Source organism: Ranitomeya variabilis, chromosome 6 (genome assembly GCF_051348905.1).
Source record: "Ranitomeya variabilis isolate aRanVar5 chromosome 6, aRanVar5.hap1, whole genome shotgun sequence".
NCBI classification, from domain to species: domain Eukaryota; kingdom Metazoa; phylum Chordata; class Amphibia; order Anura; family Dendrobatidae; genus Ranitomeya; species Ranitomeya variabilis.
In genome coordinates this window covers 576,635,596-576,654,186 of record NC_135237.1, presented here as the reverse complement: position 1 = coordinate 576,654,186, position 18,591 = coordinate 576,635,596, and the positions used below count along the sequence as shown (strand labels likewise).

Genomic DNA, 18,591 nt, shown 5'->3' with positions numbered 1-18,591 from the left:
ATTCGCATCCTGTTATGGTATAAACCCTCCAGCGGATCAAAAAACCAAATGGTTAGTTATCCAACTGTCATTATATATAGTACATCAGAATTCAATCTACTCAGGTTTGGCAACCATTCTATTCCTAGGGTTAGTAGCCTTCCGCGGCATCAAGTAGCCACCTGTCACCTGCTCCTCACAAAAAATTCCTTTGAGACCTGACTTTAGATCACCATTCAAACCCAAGCTTTTTGCACCACACATGTATCAAGAAAATACGTCCCAACCGTGGAGACCAATTAAATAATACTGTCGGACATAAAACATATTACCTGGATACTGACGCCGTTCAAACCTCGTGGCACGCTGGAACTCTAATACCCCGACGCGCGTTTCGCACCTGCTTCTTCCTGGGGGCGTGTTTTTGGAAAGGCGTCACTACTTCTTAAAAGCAGCAGCAACCAATCAGGTTGCCAAACTGGGGAATATCCCCGGTGAGTCATACTTCAGAGAAAACCAATCACAGCGGCGCTGCCTCCACCAATCAAATGCTTCAAAGAGGCCAACTCCCACACCATTAGTGAGGCAGTACATCTATTACCGATTCCACAAACCTTATCACCATCGCGCTGTTTCGTGTACGACACGCATGCATGACAAGCATGCTCCGCAAGTATCAACCAAACACACATAACTAACGCCGGCACTAACTGCTAGGAGAGATACCAGATCCGGCCCCGTGACACCGTAACACAACGGGGCAAAGTCATGCACAGGACAGCGAGGCACCGCCGACGCCTCCCCTGCAGGATGGGGCATCGACAGTGACCATCGCCCCCGCATATATCCATATCCCCTGCGCCGTGTCCGGCCTGATAGGACACAATTTATGCCACCACCAAGATATTAAAAATTTACATGACAGATAACAAAATCGCATACAGAATATCAATATACAGCAAAGCATCGCCACCATAGCCCCCACATACTCATACTGTGTGGTGAATATCCAATCAGAGAGGGATAAGAGGTACTCATGGGTATATCAAACTATCCTAATGCCTATAGACCATACCCCACCGTCAGACACAGGTAAAATACAGTCATCATAAAAAATATAACAGTGGGCTTGTAAAAAATGGTATATAAGAAAGCATCAATGTCACTGCAAGCAACCGTAGGATAAGTCCATATCCATGGGAGATATATAATTCCATAGGGCCACACGCAATACTTCCAGTATCTTCAGCATTCGCGCCAGTATCTCCTGGGGCCATGTTCATAGCAAGTTCCTCCCATGGTTGAGCATAAAGAATCTTCCAACTCTCGAGATCCCATCCACATCTGTATTGGTACGGTCAAAACGATTAACCATAGGTCCAGGAGTCATAATCTGGCAACAGATTCTACAAGTAATGAACTCACAATTAAAAACAATTAAAAAACTGTCCTGTGCATGACTTTGCCCCGTTGTGTTACGGTGTCACGGGGCCGGATCTGGTATCTCTCCTAGCAGTTAGTGCCGGCGTTAGTTATGTGTGTTTGGTTGATACTTGCGGAGCATGCTTGTCATGCATGCGTGTCGTACACGAAACAGCGCGATGGTGATAAGGTTTGTGGAATCGGTAATAGATGTACTGCCTCACTAATGGTGTGGGAGTTGGCCTCTTTGAAGCATTTGATTGGTGGAGGCAGCGCCGCTGTGATTGGTTTTCTCTGAAGTATGACTCACCGGGGATATTCCCCAGTTTGGCAACCTGATTGGTTGCTGCTGCTTTTAAGAAGTAGTGACGCCTTTCCAAAAACACGCCCCCAGGAAGAAGCAGGTGCGAAACGCGCGTCGGGGTATTAGAGTTCCAGCGTGCCACGAGGTTTGAACGGCGTCAGTATCCAGGTAATATGTTTTATGTCCGACAGTATTATTTAATTGGTCTCCACGGTTGGGACGTATTTTCTTGATACATGTGTGGTGCAAAAAGCTTGGGTTTGAATGGTGATCTAAAGTCAGGTCTCAAAGGAATTTTTTGTGAGGAGCAGGTGACAGGTGGCTACTTGATGCCGCGGAAGGCTACTAACCCTAGGAATAGAATGGTTGCCAAACCTGAGTAGATTGAATTCTGATGTACTATATATAATGACAGTTGGATAACTAACCATTTGGTTTTTTGATCCGCTGGAGGGTTTATACCATAACAGGATGCGAATGCACTTTATTGGGACCTGTTTGGTCATCTGGTCTGCACTGTCACTTTAAATTTGTATACAGTTTTGCCCAACCTTTTTGCTGCATATTTATAGATAGTATACGCATTATGTATTGATACACCTGATGTACCTGGATCTGGATAGAGCCTAATGTCGCTGGTCTCTATGTTTGATATATTTATCTGTGACTGTGAGGCATTTTTAAATTGTGTGTATTTTATATGTTAATAAAGATTTGTGATTAAATATTTAAACGCTTCGTGACCATAGGAGTTTAATAACTTCAGAGTCAGTATGTTTTCAAGATGAGACATTGTGGAGAAACAGAAGATGGCAGATTCTGGAGAAATGTAGGATGGGAAGTTGTAGGGAAATAAGTGAGGACTTTCTGGGGAAACACAAAACAAGAAAGCAGAGTCCACCTTGGAAATACACACAGTGAGACTGTGGTTGGTTTATATATGAGAGTGGAAAGGGAATTATTGGCTCCTAAGCTGAACTTACACCGGGTTGTTGTTGTCTGGGGAGTTTCCGATTCGGACCTCGGCTCCAAGCAGGCGTTTCTCATGAGAGTCCATCCTGTTTGTCAGGATGACATTTGATATCTTGTAGGTCTGTTTGAGGTCCAGCTTCCACCAAGGATCTTTCGCCAGGTTAGTGAGAGTGCAGGAGCCATTGTAGAAATTTGTGTCTTTACCACCATCTATGGCCTTTATGGCGTAGCCCATTATCTTATGCGGATAAACAGACACCTGGGAGGCTTCTCCATATTTTGCTATATTGGGGCCTGAAGAAATAAAACCAGAAGAGCTTTCAGCTGAGGGGGCATACATGCGAGTTTTGACGTCCCTTATTTTCCAGTTTTCCTTTTAAATCCAAATTATGTTGAGAAGGCAAATGAGCTGAGACATTGATGTAAAATGCGGCAGTGGTTTTAACATAAAACATCATCCCCTTTCAGATGTAAGAAGGAATGGTGCCGCCTCATAGCAAAAACTAAACAATTACTATATAGCCTGCCAACACAAAAGTGAACAATCAGTGCCAAAACGGAGGCTCCTGTGTCCAAATAAAAACTATATATCGTTACTATATTCTTTTATATAGAAGCTGGACAAGGTCTTCAACTTGAGGAACATTTCACTGACAACTAAGACGCGGCTTGTACATAGTATGATCTTTTCTGTAGTAGCATATGGATGTGAAACCTGGATGATAAAGAAACAAGTCATAAGAATCAAAGCCTTCAAAATGTGGTGCTGGAGAAGGATGTTATCAATACCATGGACGGCAATAAGAACAAATCACGCCAGACATGGGATGGGAGAACTACAATACCCAGATAGATTAGCGAAATTAGGATTATTTAGTCTAGAAAAAAGGCGACTGAGGGGCGATCTAATAACCATGTATAAGTATATAAGGGGACAATACAAATATCTCGCTGAGGATCTATTTATACCAAGGAAGGTGACGGGCACCAGGGGGCATTCTTTGCGTCTGGAGGAGAGAAGGTTTTTCCACCAACATAGAAGAGGATTCTTTACTGTTAGGGCACTGAGAATCTGGAATTGCTTGCCTGAGGAGGTGGTGATGGCGAACTCAGTCGAGAGGTTCAAGAGAGGCCTGGATGTCTTCCTGGAGCAGAACAATATTGTATCATACAATTATTAGGTTCTGTAGAAGGACGTAGATCTGGGGATTTATTATGATGGAATATAGGAATATAGGCTGAACTGGATGGACAAATGTCTTTTTTCGGCCTTACTAACTATGTTACTATGTTAGACATATCACTGGAAGCAAGGATCACCAAGCTAAGACTTGCCTACTATGGACCCATCATAAGAAGAGATCAATCACTGGAGAATGACATTATGGTCAGATGAATAGAATGAACATGGAGAAGAGGAAGACCAGCAACCTGATGGCTTGACACAAACAAGATATTGCCGGAGAAGACCCAGGTGGACTTATCTAGGATTGCACAAGATAGATTTTCCTACAGAATGTTCAGCCATCAAGATGCTATGTCTCGAGAGCAAGCCGAAGCCCATTAAATAATAATAGTAATAATATTTACTATTTCAATACAAAATTCAGACCTGTTGGGGTGCAGACCAGGTCTCCATAAACCTCGACCTCGCACAGTGCCAGGTACTCTGAGCGTCCTGGGATCACCACGCTGACGTACCGACCCTCCATCCCGTTACAGCAGAAGGACAAGGTGGCGGATGTAACATTCGTGACTGTGCCGCATCTGGAGGAGAAAACCAGCAAAGCCTTTTGATGATCAACTGCAGGTTCCATTAAGTAAAATTTTAATATAACCCCTCTAAAAATGGCACATCGTACATTAACGAAAGTAAACACCCAGCGCCCTGACACAGTGGACATATTGGACAAGATGAGACATTGTGGAGAAACAGAAGATGGCAGATTCTGGAGAAATGTAAGACAGGAAGTTGTAGGGAAATAAGTGAGGACTTTCTGGGGAAACACAAAACAAGAAAGCAGAGTCCACCTTGGAAATACACACAGTGAGACTGTGGTTGGTTTATATATGCGAGTGGAAAGTGAATTATTGGCTCCTAAACACAACTTACATCGGGTTGTTGTTGTCCGGGGAGTTTCCGATTCGGACCTCGGCTCCAAGCAGGCGTTTCTCATGAGAGTCCATCCTGTTTGTCAGGATGACATTTGATATCTTGTAGGTCTGCTTGAAGTCCAGCTTCCACCAAGGATCTTTCGCCAGGTTAGTGAGAGTGCAGGAGCCATTGTAGAAATTTGTGTCTTTACCACCATCTATGGCCTTTATGGCGTAGCCCATTATCTTATGCGGATAAACAGACACCTGGGAGGCTTCTCCATATTTTGCTATATTGGAGCCTGAAGAAATAAAACCAGAAGAGCTTTCAGCTGAGGGGGCATACAAGCGAGTTTTGACGTCCCTTATTTTCCAGTTTTCCTTTTAAATCCAAATTAGGTTGAGAAGGCAAATGAGCTGAGACATTGATGTAAAATGCTGCAGTGGTTTTAACATAAAACATCATCCCCTTTCAGATGTAAGAAGGAATGGTGCCGCCTCATAGCAAAAACTAAACAATTACTATATAGCCTGCCAACACAAAAGTGAACAATCAGTGCCAAAACGGAGGCTCCTGTGTCCAAATAAAAACTGTATATCGTTACTATATTCTTTTATATAGACGCTGGACAAGGTCTTCAACTTGAGGAACATTTCACTGACAACTAAGACGCGGCTTGTACATAGTGTGATCTTTTCTGTAGTAGCATATGGATGTGAAACCTGGATGATAAAGAAACAAGTCATAAGAATCAAAGCCTTCAAAATGTGGTGCTGGAGAAGGATGTTATCAATACCATGGATGGTAATAAGAACAAATCACGCCAGACATAAGAGGGTGAACTGTAGTCCCACTGACAGAGCACTAGGACCCTGTGGTTTTTGCCTGCTGCAGCAAGGGACAGACACTGCCAGACTCCCGGAGACAATGTGTGCTGGTGGGTGGGGTCTGGTGTCTCGTGTGTAAAGTGTCAGATAAGGAAGTGAGAGCAGAGAAGAAAAGGCGGGAAGAAAAGCAGAAGCTGCAGTGATAGCTTGAAAGAGACTGTGTGTTGATTTACTGCAAGTGTGTTGGAGAAAAAGAAGCTTTTGAGAGACTTTTTGTTGCTAACGTTCCCCTGGAGAAGAGCTAACCTTTTGTTTAACTCTGTGAGAGACTTTTTGTTGCTAAAGTTTTCCTGGAGAAGAGTTAACCTTTTATTTTGAAAGACTGAGACTTTACTGAAAACCCACTACGTATTTGAGAGTCTGTGGGGTCCCTGTGCATTTAGTGGAGAAACAAGTTTGGACAGACTGCTGATATAAAGACGGACGGGTTGTTGTGAGAACAATTCTAGGAGCTACAGAAGCAGAGACAACATCGTGAGGCCACTAAACTAAGTCCCCGGCGTTTGGGCTCGGCATCGGCCGACAAGACAAGAGGAGCTTGCTGTAACTTATTGGCGCTGAAGATATGGACTGGCTGCAGCCTGTGCAGATTCCTGCCTGAGAGGAGATCTATCTCAGGATACGGTACCAATAGTCATAGATACCCGGGTTTCCCTGTTCAGAGTGTTTAATCGTTACTTAGAGGTGTATTGAATATTAGATGTGTGTAAGTTATACTCAGTGTGCCATTCCAGGGGCTCCATTGATAACACTACATTCAATTTACACTTGTTCTTGTATTGAGTTGTTCTGTTAGGTAAATTGAATATTAGTCTGTTGGAGCCTACAGTTCTCAGGAGACCTTAGAGTGGCACAGTGACTTCAGCTGCTGCTGAATTGGTGTATCTTTGGGGTGCATCTGCCTTGGTATTCTCCATATCACCTTAGTTATTTTGCCTTTGAGTAAACAACTGTTGAAGAATTCTGCCTTAGTCTTGGTTTGTGACTCACTGGATCTTATTCGGACCTCTGGTCATTACATTTTTGGCGTAGTCGGCAGGATTCGAACCTGCGCTTGCCTACTATGGACCCATCATAAGAAGAGATCAATCACTGGAGAATGACATTATGGTCAGATGAATAGAATGAACATGGAGAAGAGGAAGACCAGCAACCTGATGGCTTGACACAAACAAGATATCGCCGGAGAAGACCCAGGTGGACTTATCTAGGCTTGCACAAGATAGATTTTCCTACAGAATGTTCAGCCATCAAGATGCTATGTCTCGAGAGCAAGCCGAAGCCCATTAAATAATAATAGTAATAATATTTACTATTTCAATACAAAATTCAGACCTGTTGGGGTGCAGACCAGGTCTCCATAAACCTCGACCTCGCACAGTGCCAGGTACTCTGAGCGTCCTGGGATCACCACGCTGACGTACCGACCCTCCATCCCGTTACAGCAGAAGGACAAGGTGGCAGAGGTATCATTCGTGACTGTGCCGCATCTGGAGGAGAAAACCAGCAAAGCCTTCTGATGATCAACTGCAGGTTCCATTAAGTAAAATTTTAATATAAACCCCCCTAAAAATGGCACATTGTACATTAACGAAAGTAAACACCCAGCGCACCGACACAGTGGACATATTGGACAAGATGAGACATTGTGGAGAAACAGAAGATGGCAGATTCTGGAGAAATGTAAGACAGGAAGTTGTAGGGAAATAAGTGAGGACTTTCTGGGGAAACACAAAACAAGAAAGCAGAGTCCACCTTGGAAATACACACAGTGAGACTGTGGTTGGTTTATATATGAGAGTGGAAAGGGAATTATTGGCTCCTAAGCTGAACTTACACCGGGTTGTTGTTGTCCGGGGAGTTTCCGATTCGGACCTCGGCTCCAAGCAGGCGTTTCTCATAAGAGTCCATCCTGTTTGTCAGGATGACATTTGATATCTTGTAGGTCTGTTTGAGGTCCAGCTTCCACCAAGGATCTTTCACCAGTTTGGTGTGAGTACAGGAGCCGTTGAAGAAATTTGTGTCTTTACCACCATCTATGGCCTTTATGGCGTAGCCCATTATCTTATGCGGATAAACAGACACCTGGGAGGCTTCTCCATATTTTGCTATATTGGGGCCTGAAGAAATAAAACCAGAAGAGCTTTCAGCTGAGGGGGCATACATGCGAGTTTTGACGTCCCTTATTTTCCAGTTTTCCTTTTAAATCCAAATTATGTTGAGAAGGCAAATGAGCTGAGACATTGATGTAAAATGCGGCAGTGGTTTTAACATAAAACATCATCCCCTTTCAGATGTAAGAAGGAATGGTGCCGCCTCATAGCAAAAACTAAACAATTACTATATAGCCTGCCAACACAAAAGTGAACAATCAGTGCCAAAACGGAGGCTCCTGTGTCCAAATAAAAACTATATATCGTTACTATATTCTTTTATATAGAAGCTGGACAAGGTCTTCAACTTGAGGAACATTTCACTGACAACTAAGACGCGGCTTGTACATAGTATGATCTTTTCTGTAGTAGCATATGGATGTGAAACCTGGATGATAAAGAAACAAGTCATAAGAATCAAAGCCTTCAAAATGTGGTGCTGGAGAAGGATGTTATCAATACCATGGACGGCAATAAGAACAAATCACGCCAGACATATCACTGGAAGCAAGGATCACCAAGCTAAGACTTGCCTACTATGGACCCATCATAAGAAAAGATCAATCACTGGAGAATGACGTCATGGTCGGATGAATAGAAGGAACAAGGAGAAGAGGAAGACCAGCAACCTGATGGCTTGACACAAACAAGATATCGCCGGAGAAGACCCAGGTGGACTTATCTAGGCTTGCACAAGATAGATCTTCCTACAGAATGTTCAGCCATCAAGATGCTATGTCTCGAGAGCAAGCCGAAGCCCATTAAATAATAATAGTAATAATATTTACTATTTCAATACAAAATTCAGACCTGTTGGGGTGCAGACCAGGTCTCCATAAACCTCGACCTCGCAGAGTGACAGGTACTCGTAGCGTCCTGGGATCACCACGCTGACGTACCGACCCTCCATCCCTTTACAGCAGAAGGAAAAGGTGTCAAAGGTATCATTCGTGACTGTGCCGCATCTGGAGGAAAAAAACAGCAAAGCCTTGTGATGATCAACTGCAGGTTCCAATAGGTCAAATTTTAATATAAACCTCCATAAAAATGACAATTACATTAATGAATGTAAAACACCCAACGCCCCGATATAGTGGACATAGTGCAAGAATACACACTCAGGAATCTGGACACATGCCCTGGAGGTGTCCCACAGTGTCATGTCGGACGCTATTTACTCTAGGGTGTCCGACAGACAGCGGTAATTCCGCATTCGTCCACTATATGCTCATTGGCACCGGCTAGATTTTATCTAGGTTGTCTAGGGTTAATCTAGCTGGTACTCGGGTTGGAGGCTGGTCACACCCACTGCCTTTAAATAGTTCTGAGGGACTTTGGGCGTCGCCGATTATAGCTTGTGCTTCGTGCCTAGTGATTCCGGTCTGGAGTGGTGGTCTTGGAGAAGAAATATCGTATCTGGTGGTGTATTATCCTTTGTCATATTTCTCCTTCCTATATTTGTATTTGTTTTGCCCTGTGCACATTATAGTGTTTTCCTTTGTGTCTGTGGCGTGGTGCGTTTTTAGTTTTCCCTGTCTGTGCTTTCTGTGGGGGTTGGTGTGTGGTCTAATCACTGGGTGGAGGTTTCAGCATAGGGCTGAAACAGGAGTCAGGGTCAGGACTGGTGGCCCAGACAAGCACACCATTAGTGTAAATTCAGGGAAAGGGACAGACAGGGTTTTCCCTAGCCTGAGGGATATCGCAGAGGCCCGGGTAACCAGCCTTAGTCTACCCAGTACCCCCGTGACATTATAATCGGCCCCAAAATTTTGTATCCCATGGATCCCATGACTTCCATAACCCGCCAGTTGGAGGCGCTGTCCTTACAGGTCATTGAGTTGAAAGGGGCGGTTCAACAACAGGGTCTAGTAGTATCTAATGTGCAAGCTGAAACTGCAGGTAGAGTTGCAGAGCCAAAGATCCCTTTACCTGAGAGGTTTGCTGGGGAACGCAGTAAATTTGTTATTTTTCGTGAAGCTTGCAAGTTATACTTTCGTATTCCTCCTATCTCCTCAGGTAATGAGGCTCAGGGTGTGGGCCTGGTGTTGTCATTACTGAGTGGGGATCCCCAAGCATGGGCATTTTCATTACCATCTGATTCAGCTGCATTTAACACAGTGGAGATTTTTTTTTCTGCTCTTGGGCTCATTTATGATGATCCTGACAGAATGGCTCTAGCAGAATCTAAAATTCGCACTCTCCGCCAAGGGGAGCGTATGACGGAGGATTACTATTCTGAATTTCACCGCTGGGCGGTGGACACACAATGGAATGACCCTGCGCTGCGGAGTCAGTTAGTTCATGGGGTTTCAGGAAGGGTTAAACAAGTGCTCCTGATGTATGAAACTCCTGCTTCTCTAGAGTCTGCTATGAGTCTTGTTGTCCGCATTGATCGCCGTTTGCGTCAGGGGGTGCAAGAGACGCCGCCTATGGGGAGGGCGTAGGTGCACGTGAGGTTGCTGGAGGGGAGCCCACGGAGCCTATGCAAATCGCAGGGGTGTCACATCATTGAGCCCCCTCGCTCAGGAAGCAGGGAGCCTGTTTTTGCTGTGGTAAAAATGGGCATTATGCAAATGCTTGTCCTCTGTTATCTAAGAAAAGTGCAATGGCGGAAAACTACTAAGCTCAGAGGGTGTGGAAGAGACTAATCTGAGCTTATGGATATCCTCCATGGTGGTCTCTCAATGTATGCTCCCTGCCAGTGTTATGGTCGCTGGCAGAGAGCTGTCAATCACTGTTTTTGTGGATAGTGAATCGGCCACTAATCTCATTGATGAGGAGTTTGCGCGCACGGCCGGGTTCACGGTCGAAAAACTGCCTCATCCTATCCGGGTGGTCACCATCAATGCTGCTCCTCTCCCACAGGGGGAGATTACTGAGTTTGTGGCTGAGGTGAAACTCCACATTGGGGTCCTACATTTCGAGCAGGTTACATGTAGGGTACTCAGTAATCTTCCTGCACAAATGGTTTTGGGTTTTCCATGGTTATCTTTGCATAACCCGGTGACTGACTGGAAAACTCAGGGCATAATCCAGTGGAGCGGATTCTGCCAGGAGAATTGCCTAGCCACATGTGTGTCCGCTGTGACTCCTTGCATTCCTGAGTCACTGCTGGATTTCGCAGATGTGTTCTCTGAGAAGGGTTGCTCAGAATTGCCACCACATTGCCCCTATGACTGTACTATTAGGTTTAAACCAGGGGCCAAATTGCCGAAAGCAAGGATGTTCAACATCTCTGGTCCTGAGAGGCAAGCTTTAAAAGACTACATTGCTGAGAGTTTGAGCAAAGGGCACATCAGGCCTTCGTCCTCGCCTGTGGCAGCGGGGTTCTTCTTCATTAAGAAGAAAGATGGCGGACTACGCCCGTGTCTGGATTTCAGGGAGTTAAACCAGATTACGGTTCATGATCCATACCCCATGCCTCTGATACCTGATTTGTTCAACCAGGTGGCTGGTGCTAAGTGGTTCTCCAAGCTTGACCTCAGGGGGGCGTACAACCTCATAAGAGTCCGTCAAGGTGATGAGTGGAAGACGGCTTTTAATACTCCTGAGGGTCATTTTGAAAATTTGGTGATGCCATTTGGGTTGACAAACGCGCTTGCAGTATTTCAACATTTCATAAATGATGTGTTCTCACATGTCCTGGGGAAATTCGTTATTGTGTACCTAGATGACATTCTCATTTATTCATGCGACCGTGATACTCATTTAGAGCATGTCAGGCAGGTGTTACAGCTTCTCAGAGAGAATAAGCTCTATGCAAAACTTGAGAAATGTGTATTTTCGGTTCAGGAGTTGCCTTTCTTGGGTTATATTGTGTCCGCTTCAGGGTTTAAAATGGACGCCGCTAAGGTCCAAGCGGTGCTGCGTTGGGAACAGCCTGATAACCTAAAAGCGCTTCAGCGGTTCCTTGGGTTTTCTAACTATTATAGAAAGTTTATCAAAGATTTTTCTACTATTGCTAAACCGATTACTGACATGACGAAAAAGGGTTCCAATTTCTCCGCCTGGCCTGAGGCTGCTGTGCGCGCATTCGAATTTCTGAAGAACAGTTTTGCTTCTGCCCCCATTCTGGTGCAACCAGACGTATCAAAACCATTTACCGTGGAAGTCGATGCGTCTGAGGTTGGAGTGGGGGCGGTGCTCATCCTTGGGCGAGTTGCGTCCTTGCGCCTACTTTTCCAAGAAGCTGTCGCCCGCCGAACGTAACTACGATATCGGCAACATGGAATTGTTGGCTATCAAGTTGGCTTTTGAGGAATGGCGACACTTCTTGGAGGGGTCGGTCCACCAGGTTACAGTTATCACCGACCATAAAAATCTGCTTTATTTAGAATCAGACAAAGCGTCTGTCCCCCAGGCAGGCTCGCTGGGCATTGTTTTTCATGAGGTTCAACTTTTTTGTTACTTACCGACCGGGGTCTAAAAACACTAAGGCGGATGCTTTATCCAGGTGTTTTCCGGGGGGAGAACTTTGGGAAGATCCGGTACCCATCCTCCAAAAGGGTGTAGTGGTCTCGGCTCTCACGACCGAGGTTGAGGCTGAGATTGCCAAGGCTTAGGAGGAAGTACCACCAGAGCTTCCCATTAACAAATCGTTTGTACCGCTCCATCTTTGCCTAAAGGTGTTGGGTGAGCATCATGAAGCTGTCCTGGCTTGCCATCCAGGGGTTAGGGGTACCTTGGAGTTGGTGTCGCGTCAGTTTTGGTGGCCCAAAATCCGACAGGACGTGGTCTCGTACATGTCAGCATGTACCACGTGTGCTAGGGCTAAGACGCCCCGCTCCCGTCCAGCTGGCACATTACATCTGTCACGGGAAGCCTAGGCAGACAAGAGCTATTAACCCGGGCCCCTGCAATTTCCCTCAGACTAGGGAAATCCTGACTGTCCCTCCCCCAGAGTTTACACTGATGGTGTGCATGTCCAGGCCTCCACCCTCACCCTATCTCCTGTTTCAACCCTAGGCTGAAAACACTACCCACCTCCCAGTGAAGAGATCTTACACCAATACCCACAGTTAGCACAGACAAGGATAACTGAAAATATGAACAAAGCCGCAGTCACTCAGGAATACACAATAAATGCACAGGGCAAAACAAATACAAATATAGGAAGGAGTAAATAAGACAAAGGGAAATACACCACCAGATACGATACTCCAACTACTAGCTCACCACTCCAGACTGAGATAACCTAGCACTAGACAGAAGCTATAATCGGCGACGCCCAATGTTCAGAAGAACTATTTAAAGGCAGTGGGCTTGGCCCAGCTTCCAATCCGAGCACCAGCTAAATTAACCCTGGACCAGCTAGACAAAATCTAGCCGACGCCACTGAGCACATAGTGGACAAAAGCGGAATTACCGCTGTCTGTCGAACGCCCTATTATGAACAGCGTCCGATATGACATTACCTCGCCTTCTACGAGGGACCTCTCGACTTATAGGACCCGGCTTGTCCAGATGGCGGCGGTGAAACATACTGACCAGCCGATCCGCATGAACGTCCGAGGCTGGTACCCAGGACCTCTCCTCAGGCCCATAACCACGCCAGTGTACCAAGTACTGTAAAGTGCGACGCACTACACAAGAGTCAACCACCTTGGAGACTTCAAATTCCAAATTACCATCCACCAAGACTGGAAAAGGCATTGGTGTCGCGTCCACAAGACCCACCGTCTTTTTTAGCACCGATCTGTGGAACACGTTGTGTATCTTATATACCGTAGGAAGCTCCAATTGGTACGCTACAGGGTTAATGACGGCAGTGACCCTAAATGGACCAATAAACCGTGGACCCAATTTAAGGGACGGTATTTTGAGTCTTATGTTTTTTGTGGATAACCACACCCAGTCATCCACACTCAGGTCCTGACCTGGCACACGCCTACTGTCAGCCACACATTTGTACCTAGCACCCACACTCAACAGGCGCTGTTTAACTCTCCTCCTGTTGTGAACTCCGTTTTCAGGCTCCCTCTTGTGGTCACAGGTGGTATTGTGTGACTTTGGTTTTTGGGCTCCCCCTGGTGGCTTTGTTTATTATCCTGCGGGTCTGTGGCTGGATCAGCTGCCTCGTTATTCACCAGGGAGGCTCCTATTTAGCTCTGCTTCACTTCCACTTGTTGCCGGCTGTCAATGTATTCAGTGCTATTCTGATTACTCCTGATTATTTTCGTTTTCTGCCTCTTCAGGAGAAGCTAAGTTCTGTTTGAATATTTTTTGCTCATCTGTCTGCAATATGATTTCTGTGTATGATGAGTTTAGTCCAGCTTGCTAACATGTGATTTCTTGCTGCTGGTAAGCTCTGGGGTACGGAGTTGCTTCCCCCGCACCGTTAGTTGGTGCGGGGGCTCGAGCAATCTCTGCGTGGATATTTTGAATAGGGTTTTTAATTGACCGCACAGTTCCCTTCCTATTTTCTGCTATCTAGTGTTAGCGGGCCTAATTTGCTAAATCTATTTCATCTCTGTGTTTGTGCTTTCCCCTTTACTCACCGTTAATATTTGTGGGGGGCTATTCTATATCTTTGGGGTCATTTCACTGAGGCAAGCGAGGACTTTCTTTCCCTCCAGGAATAGTCAGTTTCTCAGGCCGTGAAGAGACGTCTAGGATTTTCAGGTAACGTTCCACGGCTACCTATAGTTGTGTGCGGATAGGATCAGGTTGCGGTCAATTTAGTTACCACTTCCCCAGAGCTAGTCGTCTGTTTAGTTACTTAGCTGGTCATACCTGCGATCCTTGCCACTAGGATCATAACACCTCCAGACTGATGACAATTGTGCTCCTAACTGGTCTTCCTCCGGAACGCCGGAAGAACCCCCTGGCTCAAAGTACAAAACTGAGGATGTAGCCCGTAAACACAAAAAAACGGAGACTCCCCAGACGACTCCTGGCGGTGATTATTGATGGCAAACTCAGCCAAAGGAAGGAACGTCGACCACTCCTCCTTGTTATCAGAGACAAAACAGCGTAAGTACTGTTCCAAATTTTGGTTCATACGCTCGGTCTGACCATTTGACTGGGGATGAAACGCAGAAGAATGAGACAACTTGATCCCCAGCCGTGAGCAAAATGCTTTCCAAAATTTTGCCACAAACTGAGTACCCCTATCAGAAACGATGTCAGACGGAACCCCATGAAGTCTGACCACCTCCTGCACAAATACCTGAGCCAGAGTCTTAGCGTTAGGCAACGAAGGCAAAGACACAAAGTGCGACATTTTTGAGAACCGATCAACAATCACCAAGATGACCGTGTTCCCAGCTGAGGAGGGCAAATCAGTGGTGAAATCCATCATGATGCTCCGCCAACACCTTTAAGCGGAGATGAAGCGGTACAAAAGATTTGTTGATAGGAAGCTCAGATGGTACCTCCTCCTGAGCCTCGGCAATCTCAGCCTCAACCTCAGTAGTGAGAGCCGAAACCACAACACCCTTTTGGAGGATGGGTACTGGGTCTTCCCGAGGTTCTCCCCCCGGAAAACACCTGGACAGAGCATCTGCCTTAGTGTTTTTAGACCCCTGTCTGTAAGTGACAACAAAGTTCAACCGCGTGAAAAACAATGCCCAGCGAGCCTGCTTGGAGACAGACGCTTGGCAGACTCCAAATAAAGCAAATTCTTATGGTCGGTTAAAATAGTAACCTGATCAATCGACCCCTCCAAGAAGTGTCGCCATTCCTCAAAGGCCAACTTGATTGCCAACAACTCCCTGTTGCCGATATCGTAGTTACGTTCGGTGGATGACAGTTTCTTGGAGAAATAGGCGCACGGACACAAACCACTCAAAGATGAGCCTTGAGATAGTACCGCCCCCACACCAACCTCAGACGCATCGACTTCCACAGCAAAAGGTTTCGATACATCTGGCTGCACAAGAATGGGGGCTGAAACAAAACTGTTCTTAAGAAATTCAAATGCGCGTACAGCAGCCTCAGGCCAAACGGAGAAATTGGTACCCTTTTTAGTCATGTCAGTTAGCGGTTTAGCAATGATGGAAAAATCTTTGATAAACTTTCTATAGTAGTTGGAAAACCCAAGGAACCGCTGAAGTTCTTTCAGGTTATCAGGCCGTTCCCAATGCAGCACCGCTTGCACCTTAGCGGCGTCCATTTTAAAAACAGAAGAAGACACAATATAACCCAAGAAAGGCAACTCTTGAACAGAAAAAACACATTTCTCAAGTTAAACACATTTCTCAAGTTTTGCATACAGCTTATTCTCTCTGAGAAGCTGTAACACTTGCCTGACATGATCTAAATGAGTATCACGGTCGCAAGAATATATAAGAATGTCATCTAGGTACACAATGACGAATTTCCCCAAAACATGCGAGAACACATCATTTATGAAATGGAACACTGCAGGTGCATTAGTCAACCCAAACGGCATCACCAAATTTTCAAAATGACCCTCAGGGGTGTTAAAAGCCGTCTTCCACTCATCACCTTGACGGACTCTTATGAGGTTGTACGCCCCCCTGAGGTCAAGCTTGGTAAACCATTTAGCACCTGCCAACTGGTTGAACAAATCCGGTATCAATGGCATAGGGTATGGATCATGAACCGTAATCTGGTTCAACTCCCTGAAATCCAGACACGGGCGTAGTCTGCCATTTTTCTTCTTAACGAAGAAGAACCCTGCTGCCACCGGCGAGGATGAAGGCCTCATGTGCACTTTGCTCAAACTTTCAGCAATGTAGTCCTTTAACGCTTGTCTCTCCGGACTGGAGATGTTAAACATCCTTGCTTTAGGCAATTTGGCCCCTGGTTTAAACCTGATAGAACAGTCATAGGGGCGATGTGGCGGCAACTCTGAACAACCCTTCTCAGAGAACACATCCACAAAATCCAGAAGTGACTCCGGAACGCTTGAAGTCACAGCAGACAAACATGTGGCCAGGCAATTCTTCTGGCAGAACTCGCTCCACTGAATTATGTCCGGAGTTTTCCAGTCAATAATCGGATTGTGCGTAGACAACTATGGAAAACCCAAAACCACCTGTGCAGGAAGACTCTTGAGCACCTTACATGTAACCTGCTCGGAATGTAGAAACCCAATGTGGAGTTTCACCTCAGCAACAAATTCAGTAATCTCCCCCTGTGAGAGAGGAGCAGCATCGATGGTGACCATGCGGAAAGGATGAGGCAGTTTTTCGATCTTAAAACCAGCAGTGCGTGCAAACTCCTCATCAATGAGATTTGTGGCAGAAACTCTGTCATGCTCGCGCCCAGACTGGTTGGCGCGGGCGTGCGGGGGAGTGGCCCCACTGGACCACAGACCAAACTTCCCAGGAAGGGGCGTAACTAAGTAGCTTCCTAGGTGTTCGCTGGAGCCTCTGATGGTGAGGTCAGACTTGTGCAATAGGGAGCTACCAGGTACCACTCCAGGGTGGAGTCTGGTTGTGGCTGCTGATCCCACCGGGGAACTGAACATAGACAAGCAAGCGGGCACGGCTGGCACATAGGCAGGCAGACGGGTACAACAGGAACACTGTCAGGCAGGCGGGCACGGCTGGCTCTCAGGTAGGCAGGCACGGCTAGCTCTCTCGCAGGACTGGTGGACAAGACTGGCACACTGGAAGAACCGGTAGGGACCGGTCTGCAGGCAGGTATGTAGAACGGGTAAGAACCTGTTCAGACACGAGGACCTAGGAATAAGTAGAAAAAGACCGCAAGAGCGGATGCAGAGCGAAAGCACAGGAGCTGGAGGCAAGAACAGAAGTGCAGGAGGCGGAGCCAAGAGCAGGAGGTGGAGCCAAGTGCAAAACCGCAGGAGGCGGAGCCAAGAGCTGGAGGCGGAGCCAAGTGCAAACAGGCAGGAGGAGGAGCCAAGAGCTGGAGCCAGAGCCAAGTGCAGACAGGCAGGAGGCGGAGCCAAGAGCTGGCGGCAGAGCCAAGTGCAGGAGAAGTAGAACCGCAAAGAGCGGAGCCAGGTAGAACCGCAAGGAGCGGAGCCAGGTAGAACCGCAAGGAGCGGAGCCAGGTAGAACCGCAAGGAGCGGAGCCAGGTAGAACCGCAAGGAGCGGAGCCAGGTAGAACCGCAAGGAGCAGAGCCAGGTAGAACCGCAAGGAGCGGAGCCAGGTAGAACCGCAAGGAGCGGAGCCAGGTAGAACCGCAAGGAGCGGAGCCAGGTAGAACCGCAAGGAGCAGAGCCAGGTAGAACCGCAAGGAGCGGAGCCAGGTAGAACCGCAAGGAGTGGAGCCAGGTAGAACCACAAGGAGCGGAGCCAGGTAGAACCGCAAGGAGCGGAGAGGAGCTGCGGGAGAGGTCTCTGCAGCAAAGCTGAGCAGAGCCACAAAGAATGTGGAGAGAAGCTGCAGCAAGGGATAACTGCAACAGCAGAAGATAAGCTGAGAAGAAAGGAGCAGAAACGCAGAAGTGAGGAGCAGAGGTAAAGTAACAAAGGTTCAGAGCAGGCAGAGCTGCAAGAGTGAGGAGTGTAAGCAGACTGAGAATACAAGGAAAGACAACAGGGAAGGAAGCCAAAGACTAGGAGACCGAGGTAAGACTAAGTGCAGACAAGGCAATGGAACAAGACACAAGGACAAAGACACTAGGACCAGGATATACTGCCTCCTGGTGGGCGGACAACAAGACCAAGGAAATAACACAGAAAATCCTCCAGAGAGGGAGTAACTCAGAGAAAGGCCAGGCAAACTCAGAAGCAAGACACTAACTGAGCTAACACATTGCACAGGCCCAGACCACTGGGTGGAGCTGAACTAAATACTGGAGGTCTCCTGGCAATTGGTCAGGAACAGATTGGACAGATGC

General features: G+C 46.6%; 2 protein-coding genes across 2 annotated transcripts in view; both read right to left on the bottom strand.

The window, feature by feature from the left end:
* Positions 1 to 2,962, bottom strand: part of LOC143783346 (uncharacterized) — an 80,874-nt gene extending 77,912 nt beyond the window's left edge. Inside the window, exon 1 of the mRNA XM_077271750.1 lies at positions 2,689 to 2,962. Coding sequence (XP_077127865.1) covers positions 2,689 to 2,912 — 224 coding nt within the window. The 5' untranslated portion in view covers positions 2,913 to 2,962. The remainder of the gene's footprint in view (positions 1 to 2,688) is intronic.
* A 1,304-nt stretch (positions 2,963 to 4,266) lies between these two features.
* LOC143783345 (uncharacterized) overlaps positions 4,267 to 18,591 on the bottom strand; it is a 72,334-nt gene continuing 58,009 nt past the window's right edge. Inside the window, exons 7-11 of the mRNA XM_077271749.1 lie at positions 8,623 to 8,777; positions 7,497 to 7,779; positions 6,995 to 7,149; positions 4,791 to 5,073; positions 4,267 to 4,444 (exon numbers count right to left, since the gene is read on the bottom strand). Coding sequence (XP_077127864.1) covers positions 4,267 to 4,444; positions 4,791 to 5,073; positions 6,995 to 7,149; positions 7,497 to 7,779; positions 8,623 to 8,777 — 1,054 coding nt within the window. The remainder of the gene's footprint in view (positions 4,445 to 4,790; positions 5,074 to 6,994; positions 7,150 to 7,496; positions 7,780 to 8,622; positions 8,778 to 18,591) is intronic.